Source organism: Durio zibethinus, chromosome 2 (assembly GCF_047325235.1).
Source record: "Durio zibethinus cultivar Kanyao isolate XHJ-2024 chromosome 2, ASM4732523v1, whole genome shotgun sequence".
Taxonomy (NCBI): Eukaryota; Viridiplantae; Streptophyta; class Magnoliopsida; order Malvales; family Malvaceae; genus Durio; species Durio zibethinus.
In genome coordinates this window covers 11,637,039-11,647,355 of record NC_143163.1, presented here as the reverse complement: position 1 = coordinate 11,647,355, position 10,317 = coordinate 11,637,039, and the positions used below count along the sequence as shown (strand labels likewise).

The following is a 10,317-nucleotide window of genomic DNA, read 5'->3' as shown; positions in this document are numbered from 1 at the left end:
ACATCTACTTTAATCCCTGTGGACTGGGTTGTTGCATATAAACAGTAGGCCGAAAAGGCCCATAGAATAACTGTTTACACAAGATTTCAGACGGCAATGCCAAAGGCGCTTTGGACCAATGAAAAGCGGAAGAGAAATCTAAACAAATCCAAAACTCGAAATCTCATTGGACGTTAGAAGCTGACGTGGCGTGTTCTGTCAAGATGCTGTAAACTAATCTTATCTGTCTCCAGACTTTCTACGTAAGGAACAACTATTACCGGTCAGTCTATTTGGCACATATTCAATATCTCGAAGAGCACCGCAAATTAGCTTTGGCAGGTTCATGGCTCTCCGAGCAGCCTCATTACTCCCAGCTACCATCTCCATCCGCAAAGAGGTCAGTTGCTAGAAAGTAGGGATACTCGACAAGCTCAATTAGATTATGGCTGTCATTTGATATTTGATTCATCCTGACATGTTATATTGACAGGCCAAATCCGATGCTTGTCTTAAGGAGACAAGTCTTTTTGGTGTTTCGTTCTCAACCCATTTCAAAACCGAACTCAGCTCTCCTCTGGCAACAAGTCAGGTAACAAGCAAATATCTTTGTGTCTCCAGAATATATGATTTTCTTGTTGACAGTGAGGGATGAAATTATTGCCGACAAACATCACACATCCGAGCACACTATTAAGGGACAGGTTTTTAGCCTTATTCACACAATTTCATAATCACATGTTTCATCTTGCTTTTCAAAATTGATTCATTGCAAAATCAAGGCATGAAAATTTTTGGACGACTTATACCATGACATCCACAGGGCCGCCGAGGCATTTTATTTTCCCAAACCCAAATGCAGTTAATAGCAGATAAAAAGATGCGTCTTAAGTCAATTGCTGTATAAGTTGAAGTAAATGAATTCAGCTACATAATTAATCCTATAATACTAATTCAGACTCTTTTAGAAATGGTGGAATGAACGGTTAAAAATTTCATCCATAAGTTTCGAATGTAATTCTTATATTAGTTGTTAAGATCACATCGGTTCGAATTCCAATTGTTAGACACAAATATCCAATCCAATTAAATAATTAAGTCAATGAAAATATAATTAATTAATTAATTAATTATATAAAAAATAATAATTTAATATAATTCAATTTAACGAGCATATATCTACAAATAAAAAAAAATCTACTAGTTATAAAAAATTATAACCACATTAAAACAATCAACACTCACTCACAATTAATACCTTGAATCCTATTATTCTCCTTTAATCTTATAGAATATTTTCAATTTAAACAAACATATTTTTATATATACCCATATTTATGTGAATTATTTCAGTCTTTTTCAATCCATCTAAACAAATATAACAATCATCATAACTATGTGCATCTTCTCATTCTTTTTTAGTTTACTACAAACATTCAAACATAGACCCATAAGAAACTTTTTAATTTCCTCTAGTCTTATGCGATATCTATTTTATACAATCTTATAATTTTCTTATATTTTTTTTTTCATATGTAACCTTATAAATACAAACTTATTTATTATAAATCTATTTCCTCTTAAAATTTTTTTCTTGCAACCTTTTTTTATCAACCAAGTAATATTTAATTAATTCCAAATCAAATCTCTCGTGAGATTTAAAATCTTGGTAATCTCAATTATAAAATTGAAAAATTAAACATTGACAACCGTTGCATGTTTCCCCCACTTGAACTGTCAGTTTTTAGCGTTTGGTACACTTAATGGACTCCGCTTGCAGGAGCTTAAGAAAAAGGAAGTACCTACTGGACTTATTCGAGCCCAAACAGCTGCTACAACTCCAGCAGTCGATCAGGCTGCAGCAGAAGGAAAGGAAGACATTGAGAAAAGGTATTGTGATAATTACTGGTGCCTCCTCTGGCTTGGGCCTGGCCACAGCCAAGGCTCTCACTGAAACAGGGAAATGGCATGTAATAATGGCATGCAGAAATTTTCTCAAGGCCGAGAAAGCAGCTAAATCAGTTGGCATTACTAGGGAGAATTATACCATATTGCATCTCGACCTTGCCTCACTTGAAAGTGTGAGGCAATTTGCGGATAACGTCCGTCGCTCGGGCAGGCCACTTGATGTCCTGGTTTGTAATGCTGCTGTATACCTACCTACTGCTAAGGAACCAACTTACACCGCTGAAGGATTTGAACTAAGTGTTGGAACAAACCATCTTGGTCACTTCCTCCTCGCAAGGCTACTCCTAGATGACCTGAAGCAGTCAGACTACACATCAAAGCGTCTCATTATTGTTGGTTCCATCACAGGTACCAACCTAGCTCTCACTATGCATAATTAAGGGTAATATTGGGCCAATTCTTATTAAACTTGCAGAATTTTAATCATGATAATTGAGCATATTGCAGCATTTATAGATAATGATGAAAAAATTCATCATAACTCTTACCATCAGTGAATATTTTGCAAATCAATAAATCATATAATTGATAATGTGAGGTGTACTAACAATGTTGTACAAGAGATTAAGATATGGCAACGATACAAGGCAGTAAAATTTCTAATTGTCCACTACCTCTCAATGTAATTCCGGGAAACACAAACACCTAGGCTGGAAATGTGCCCCCAAAAGCTAACCTTGGGGATCTTAGAGGTCTTGTGGGAGGCTTGAATGGTCTAGAGAGTTAGCCCATGATAGATGGAGGAGATTTTGATGGTGCGAAGGCATATAAAGGCAGCAAAGTTTGTAATATGCTCACCATGCAAGAGTTCCACAGGCGCTACCATGAGGAAACAGGAATTACCTTTGCCTCTCTTTATCCTGATTGCATCGCAACAACAGCTCTGTTCAGGGAGCATATTCCATTGTTCAGGTTTCTCTTCCCACCATTTCAGAAGTCCATTACCAAAGGCTATGTTTCGGAAGAAGAAGCTGGGAGCAGACTCGCACAGGTTACTTTAAATAATTTGAAAAAACATGTCTTCGGTATATGTTCATATGTACAGTTGTTAAATGTTACATTGCACACGAACCAAACAATCCTTCTATTTGCAGGTTGTGAGTGATCCAAGTCTGATAAAATCAGGTGTTTACTGGAGTTGGAACAAGAACTCAGATTCATTTGAAAACCAGCTGTCTAAAGAGGCAAGTGATGAAGAGAAGGCACGGAAGTTGTGGGAGATAAGTGAGAAGCTTGTTGGTCTGGCTTAAATAGGCACCAATATGAGAACAAGCAACTACAAATATATTTTACCATTGTTCACTTTTGTAAATGCATAAAGTTTTGTGCTTAACACAACCAAATAAAAAAACCCGTCATTTGTCATTTCCATCAGTCTAAACATACGTGAATTGATGCTTTTGTAAATTAACTTCAGCTTCAACCAAAGCATTCGTGGAATCGAACTCCAACATGAATGGTAAAAGAACTTCATAACACAATAAAGGAATAGCAGAAGCAACGACAATACAAAATATCCAGCAACAAACATCATGATAAATTACAAATTTTCAATGTTCATGTGTAAACACGCTTCAGCATTAATTCAGCAGTCCATAATCCACATCGATGGAAGAAACAAAAAATTCATTCAAGTGAGAGACCAGTAAGGCAATACCCTTAGTAAAAGTATTCTATAACAGAAAACCAGAACAGAGTAACTATCAGAAGCTACTACCTTAAAACTAATTACTGTTTACTATTGTTCTCCGCAGCAGTCTCTTCCTTACCCAACACAACCACTACTTTCTTCAAAATGGCTTCAGTAGGCTGGTGAGAGTTCTCCACAGCCTTTGAAATAGCTTGCCATTTCTCACCATGCTTCGGTTCTGCAGCAATGCACCTTTTCATCACATCTTTCTGGTTCTCCTCGCTACCATGCTGAAGTTCAAATTTGAAGTACAGTGCCCAGAAATCCCCAATATCTGGAGCAAGAGTCACAGCCCTGTTGAGCCAAGTCCTGGCTTTATCCACCTTCCTATCATGCCAAAATAATTTCGCCACAGCGGCAATGACATGGGGATCATGATCACATTTCTTGAGCGCATCCATGCTCTTGGTTTTACGTTGAGGCCGAGGAACCATCTCAATAGACGCTGCCCACAATATACCACTACTTGGACACTCTTGCAATGCCTTTGCCATTAAGATATCAGCTTCCTTCTTGTATCCATGTCTTGACTCAGCCCGTATGGCAGCAAGCCACAGTTCAGGCTGTTGTGGATTCTTCTTCCTCGCCAGTGTGAGTACAGCTCGAGCCTTAGCTACACCATTCATTTTCTCTTCAAGAATGGCAAGAGAAACCCAAAGAGGTATGCTACTTGGGCAGTGCTTTAAACCTGATTCATAAACTCCCTTGGCTTTCTCCAAGTTACCAAGCCGTTCCTCTAGCTGCCCAAGCATCAACCACAGTTTAAAGAATGATGGGAATTGCTTCAATCCTTCATCAAGCAACCTCCTCTCTTCCTCAGTGTTCCCTAATTCCCTCTCCACAATGGCTGATTTCATCCATACTCTCTCTGTGCCTCCTCTTTCTCGAGCCTTGGCAAGAAGCATTCTTGCTCTCTCAGGCTCATGGTTTTCAAATTCAAGCTTAAATGCAGCAAGCCATATCTCCTCTGAATTCGGTATGGCAGCATAAGCTTCTTGAAGAATAGCTCGAGCAGCAGGTACATCACCAGCAAGCCATTTCTCCTTCGCACCCATAAGCCAAAGAACCTCAGCCTGTGGCCTATAAGTGACTGCTTTCCGAAGAAGAGCATCAAGTGATTCCCTAGTCCCATGGCTCTTCTCCAGCTGAGCTGCTTTCAGCCAAATGCTCTTCTTTGTCAAAAACACAGTAAGAGCATGAGCATAGATAGCTCTAGCAGTCTCAATTGAACCCCGCTTCTTGCATTCCTCAGCATCAGCCACCCAAGTTCTCTTCCTATCCTCTTCCTCCACTCCAATCCCAATTGTATTTCGAATAATTGCCTGGCATGTCACCACAGACCCAGCCCTCTCTGCAGCCTCAGCCTCCTTCATCCAAGCCTCCCTGTCAATCACAAACCCTTCTCTTTGCAATGCCCTTATACATCTCTCAATAATCTTTCCCACCATAGCATTATTTCCACTAGCCTCCTCTAACTTTGCAGCTGTAATCCATATAGCAGGCTCCTTAGGCAACTTCTCCCTCGCTCTATTAAGCACTTTCTTAGCTTTGTCATAATCTTTCAACCTGGCAAGTGCCAACCACAATTCCACATGTAAGGGACAACACTCCACAGCCCTTTCAAGTAAAGTCACCGCATCCTGCTCATTTGCAAGCTCGACAACTGCCTTCCATAACCTCACTGAATCTGGTATATGCTCCAAACCTCTTCTCAAAACCCTGCTCTTACTGACATCATCATGCTCCAATTTTGCAGCTTGCAACCACAATTTCACTGAATTAGGAATTGACTTCACTCCCCTAGCAATCACAGCCTTGGCCTCATCCGGGCTTGCAAGCCTACAAGCCTCTAACCAAACATCCTCATTCCTTGGGCACTCCTCACACCCTTTTTGAATCAACTGCCTAGCTGTCTGGATCTTCCCAGCCACTTCCTCCAACCTTGCAGCAGCAATCCAGCCAGGAGGATGTTTCGGATTTGTCTGCGTAACACTTTTCAACAACAACCTGGCTTTCTTGATATCAGAGATCTCAGCATCGCTAGTAATCTTCATACTCTTCAAATCAGTTAAGTACCCTTTTGGATCCACAACAGTTAAACCAGAAACAGAATCAGATAATCTATCTAACTTCAACGACAACACAGTACCTCTCCCTTCACCAACAGCAGTTAAATCCGTCACAGGAGTTTGAGCCCATGGGGTCTCTGTCCCACCCGCAGCCCTGCTCTTGGGGTCCAAAGCCGTAACATGCTCTTGCTCCTGCCTTGCCTTCTCTAAAAGAGTATCAGGAACGGGGACGAAACTCTCGAACCTTCTTTTCTTATTCCTCAAAGAATAATCCCCAATTTCCGGAATACTGTCCCACTCCTCGGCAGACAAAGTATGCAACTTTCGCTTTAAATCTGCAAACTGCTCTGTAATTTTCGGATTAGACGCTCGGTATTTCTCAATTTCTTCCTTTAACCTAGCCTCTCTTCGATCTTTTCTCCTCGAATCCATCCTCTTATCGATGGCTTCCCAAACGGCATCAGCTTCTTTATCATCTTCATCATACTCAGCAGAAGCGAAAAGACCAACATCATTCCCTTCAAATTCATCAAATTTCTGATTCTCATCGTATCCCTTGTCCTCCCCTTCATCGTCGTCTTCATCTTCACCAGGCTTTCCGCGGCCACGGCCAAGCCCGGAAGACGCTGCAGCACCACCAATAGTTGTAGCGGAGCGGTCAGGTAAGTCAGGAGCAGCACGAGCAGGACCAATATCGGAGCGGGTGGTGAAGCCGGTGGCACCACGCCCCAGCCCAGCAACATAGTTAGGAGGTGGTTTGGAGTTGAGAAAATCGAGGCGTGGCTTGGGAGGGGCAGCACCGCCGGGACCAGGTTGGGTACCGCCGCGGAGGGGGACATGAAGGAATATGGTAGAGTAAGGGGTGATTTGGAGGTGGGAGAGGAGGAGAGAATCGAGATTGTGGCAATGGGGATTTGGGGAGAGGAGAAGGTTTTGGTGGGAAATGGGGATTTGGGTGTGGCGTTGAATGGATTGTTGAAGAGAAAGGAGAGTGGTGGTTTCAGGGTTCAGATTTAGATAAATAGTTTTGGAATTTGGGGTTGCGATGAACACCATCTTCGTTCCTTGGAATTGTTCTGCTAATTTGCCTCTTACTTGAGAGTAGCATGTATGGACATGGGCTTTACCCTTTTAGATAAACAACGCAACTAGGTCAGGGTTTTTTGGTTTTTTAACACTACCTCCCGAGTAAGGAATCTTTTTGGTGTATTCATCGTTGTCAAGCCTAGTGACTCTCCTTTATGATAATAAAAGCTTCACTAAAACCATATTATCCTTGTATCAATTAGTATAAATTAATTTAGTTATGCCTCGAATTTACAAGGTTAAGTTGTGTAATTCATCCCTATACTCTTCTTAAAATGTGAATTTAATTCTTATATAATAATTTGACCAAATCAAGTTTATTTGTTGAGATTTAAAATTTTAATCCAAATTTTAATCTTATTAAATTTTCATTGTTAAAGTTGCTGAGGTAGTATTAATACATTAACTCTTAATATAATTTTTTTATTTACTTCATTTCTCCATCCTTCTCTCTTTTTAATTTGAAAATTTTCAATTGATTACCTTAAAACCTAGATCACAATTGCAAGAACCTATGTTGACCTTCGTTAACCAATTTTTTCTAAACATTAGTAGAGAGAGAATGAAGAAAGTAAACATATGAAAGGAATGAGAAAAGTAAACATATGAAGGTACTTTATTTTTAAGTTGGTATGTAATGGCTTACTTTGCATACTTTTTGCTTAGATTAACTTCACATTTATGAGAATTGTATGAGATTGAAAGCTTATTTTTGAATAAGTTTCTTGTTTAATTATATTCATAACTATTTTTGTATTATATTGTAGCACATAATTGATGACTTGTGAAATTTTGACTTTGTGTGCATTTTTATTGATTATTTAGTATATTTAATTTGAAGATTTTGCTTGAAAATAAGCAAAAAGCTAAGTGTGAGGTGTGATAGCAGTTAAATTTATAATGATGTACAAGTCCATTTAGTTTAAAATTTTAAAAATTTGCTTAAATTTGGTGCATTTAATGTGTGAATTCTTGATCTTTAGGGTTTACTTCATATGGGACATGAATGCCATGTAATGCCATGCAATTTTATACAAAATTAGGCCAATCCTAAACCAAGTAGTATTCAACCATGCAAGAAGGGAGTTTAGCCAGATCCAACTAGTAATAGGAATCCTACAAGTAATTTGCTAATGAAGAATCCTACTTGAATAAAGACTCTTACATCTATTCAACCAAAAGGAATTTTGTTAAGGAAGGACTCTTTGATAATCTTGAAAGGGTTTTTATGCAAGACAAATACTATACCAAAGATAAAGACTAGAATTTCCATTCAATAAGGACTTTTGAACATTTATCTCAAGAGTTTGTGTCTAATAGAACCATATAAAGAATATTGCTCTTGGATAATCAAGCCTAGCTGAAACTCCCATCAAGATTGCAAGATGATGAATGGCATGACACTTGTATAATAAAAATCAATCCAAGAAACCCCATTTGGACAAGGCACTCCACAATTGAAGAATCCATGATCAACCATACCACTTCAAGATCAATATAAAGTCTAACCTTATAAGAGTTTGATTTGCAAAAAGGACTTTGTAATCCTAATCCCTTTTAGCTAAACCTAGCTCTATAAATAGGGTGGCTCTATTCACTTGTAATATATCCCACACAACTAAATTCTCTTCTCTTTTTTTCTTTCTCGTAGTTTTCAATTTTCTCTAAGTTTTTTTATAGTTTTCTTTAATTTGGCTAGGGTGAAAAATTAGCCATAACAATTCTAGTGTTTTTTGAAGCATTCTTTAATACAAGTTCTCTTATTTTCATTCAAGATGTTTTTCACAAACAATCTTTATAATCTTGTTTTCAAAATTATTCTTTTATGCTTTATTATTTCCAGCCAACATTCATTCTTTACAAAAGCTTTATATTCTCTTAGTTTACAAGTATATTTAGCCATCATTGAAACAACCAAGTGATAGTTGGATAGTTGGTTTTTGGCCTACGTAATTGCTTTTTACAATTTCTTTCTTTTCATTGTTTACTTTTATCAATCGTTCTTTTTCATTCATTTAGATATAAAGCTAGTAGATTATCAACTTTGGTACTTGATTTCACATCCAACAAATACATCATCATAATCCTCATAGGAATAATGCTTTACTCATTTACTACTATTACTTGATACGATCTGAGTACTTGCAAGCTATATAAAAAACAATAATCAATGTTCATTTTCAAATTAATATGTATAATGATAAGATTAAAATGTTCATGCATTAATGTATAACATTTTATTCTTTTTAGAAAAATCATTTTTTCTTTTTTTTTTTTTAATAAATAAAATAAAGACAATAAATAAATCAAAATCTTTTGTATTGAATATTTTTCTAAATACCACAATACTTTTATGGCATTTTAAGAAAATCTCCTCACTTAAGGATTTCTAAGGAATTATTATTCAAATTTCCCAAGTATTCCATCCTTAAAAATATTTTCAATTTTTATTAATTTCAAAATTCCTTAAATTATCATTTTCTTTTTAAAATTTAAAATTTTAAATATGCAAGTGAATAAAAAAACAACTAATTGAAGCGAATAAATAGACCTAAAATATATTAAAAAATTTTAAAAATCAATTAATAATCAGTCAACACAGGTCAACGATTGATCAAATAGGCTAGTCAAAATTGGTCAAATAAGTGATCAACGGGTGCAAGCTTCAGGTCAGACGCACAGGTTGGGTCTATTGGTAGGTTGAGACATGGGTTGGCCTAATTTTTTTTTATTTTAAATATTATAAAACCATTTTTTTTCACTTTTTTTCCTTTTCTGCTTTCTTTCTATAACACCTCTTTCTCTAACTCTTTCAAATCTCTAAACCAACAGTCTTTTTAACCTAGTTATCGATGATTGGCCACATATCAAATTGTCACCCTTCGTTAGCCACCACACACGATGTCGTTTCTTCACAAATTTCAATCATAAACTGCTATTGACCTCTTATTTCCATTTCCAATCTCATTTTTTCCCTAAAACTCTTTTAAACCCCTAGATCTAAGCTAAAAGTTGGTGGTTTCAAACCTTAAGACACCTTTTTTCACCAGCCAAAAACCACCACCATCTAGTATGTTCCTTACCTAGTCTTAGCATTTATTCTCTTAAAAAAAATCAAGACTTAAAATCCTCTAGAACATGCCCAAATGAAACCCATTTTTTAGTGTTTGTGATTTTTGCTTTTTGGTTGATATTATATGAATATGGCTTTTTTTTATTTATGTTGTTTTTTTTGTGTAGTTATGGAAGTGGGTCTCAGGTAAGTGGGGTTTTAGGTGTTTGATAATGGTAGATCTTGGTGGTTTGGGCAGAATAGTGGCTGATAGAAGTGGAGTAATTGTTGGTTCTTTGTGACAATAAGATGTTGGTTTGGGGAATGCATGGGTTGCCTACTGATGCTGGTTAAGGTATTTAGTAGGTGGAAATGAGGTGGTAATTTAGGTTGTTGGATGGTGGCGATAATGGCCTTGTGTGAAGGTTAATGATGGATAGGGCATGAAGAAAATTAGTGTTAGAGATCTTGGC

The 10,317-nt window shown here is 37.2% G+C and overlaps 4 protein-coding genes across 4 annotated transcripts; 3 read left to right on the top strand and 1 right to left on the bottom strand.

Moving 5' to 3' along the window:
- LOC111309280 (protochlorophyllide reductase, chloroplastic-like) lies at window positions 1-1,933 on the top strand. The gene is made up of 3 exons (XM_089750112.1): window positions 1-379; window positions 473-571; window positions 1,760-1,933. The coding sequence occupies exons 1-3, from the start codon at window positions 326-328 to the stop codon at window positions 1,931-1,933; spliced, it is 327 nt and encodes a 108-aa protein (XP_089606238.1). The 5' UTR covers window positions 1-325.
- A 22-nt stretch (window positions 1,934-1,955) lies between these two features.
- LOC149519998 (protochlorophyllide reductase, chloroplastic-like) lies at window positions 1,956-2,735 on the top strand. The gene is made up of 2 exons (XM_089750103.1): window positions 1,956-2,295; window positions 2,597-2,735. Exons 1-2 carry the CDS (start codon window positions 1,956-1,958, stop codon window positions 2,620-2,622), a joined length of 366 nt encoding a protein of 121 aa, XP_089606229.1. The 3' UTR covers window positions 2,623-2,735.
- On the top strand, window positions 2,157-3,312 carry LOC149519997 (protochlorophyllide reductase C, chloroplastic-like). Its single transcript, XM_089750108.1, has 3 exons — window positions 2,157-2,295; window positions 2,597-2,938; window positions 3,042-3,312. The coding sequence occupies exons 2-3, from the start codon at window positions 2,678-2,680 to the stop codon at window positions 3,195-3,197; spliced, it is 417 nt and encodes a 138-aa protein (XP_089606234.1). The 5' UTR covers window positions 2,157-2,295; window positions 2,597-2,677; the 3' UTR covers window positions 3,198-3,312.
- On the bottom strand, window positions 2,446-6,919 carry EMB2770 (pre-mRNA splicing factor-like protein). The gene is made up of 2 exons (XM_022908313.2): window positions 3,665-6,919; window positions 2,446-2,918 (listed from the first exon to the last, which is right to left on the bottom strand). Exon 1 carries the CDS (start codon window positions 6,760-6,762, stop codon window positions 3,676-3,678), a length of 3,087 nt encoding a protein of 1,028 aa, XP_022764048.2. The 5' UTR covers window positions 6,763-6,919; the 3' UTR covers window positions 2,446-2,918; window positions 3,665-3,675.
- Window positions 6,920-10,317: the final 3,398 nt, after the last annotated feature.

Bases quoted from the DNA above. Each gene is read 5' to 3' on its own strand.
- EMB2770 (XM_022908313.2), bottom strand. From the start codon at position 6,762: ATGGTGTTCATCGCAACCCCAAATTCCAAAACTATTTATCTAAATCTG.
- LOC111309280 (XM_089750112.1), top strand. From the start codon at position 326: ATGGCTCTCCGAGCAGCCTCATTACTCCCAGCTACCATCTCCATCCGC. The intron at 380-472 runs GTCAGTTGCTAG...TTATATTGACAG, and splicing joins CCATCTCCATCCGCAAAGAG to GCCAAATCCGATGCTTGTCT. The intron at 572-1,759 runs GTAACAAGCAAA...CTCCGCTTGCAG, and splicing joins CTCCTCTGGCAACAAGTCAG to GAGCTTAAGAAAAAGGAAGT.
- LOC149519997 (XM_089750108.1), top strand. From the start codon at position 2,678: ATGATAGATGGAGGAGATTTTGATGGTGCGAAGGCATATAAAGGCAGC. The intron at 2,939-3,041 runs GTTACTTTAAAT...TTCTATTTGCAG, and splicing joins CTGGGAGCAGACTCGCACAG to GTTGTGAGTGATCCAAGTCT.
- LOC149519998 (XM_089750103.1), top strand. From the start codon at position 1,956: ATGGCATGCAGAAATTTTCTCAAGGCCGAGAAAGCAGCTAAATCAGTT. The intron at 2,296-2,596 runs GTACCAACCTAG...ACAAACACCTAG, and splicing joins TATTGTTGGTTCCATCACAG to GCTGGAAATGTGCCCCCAAA.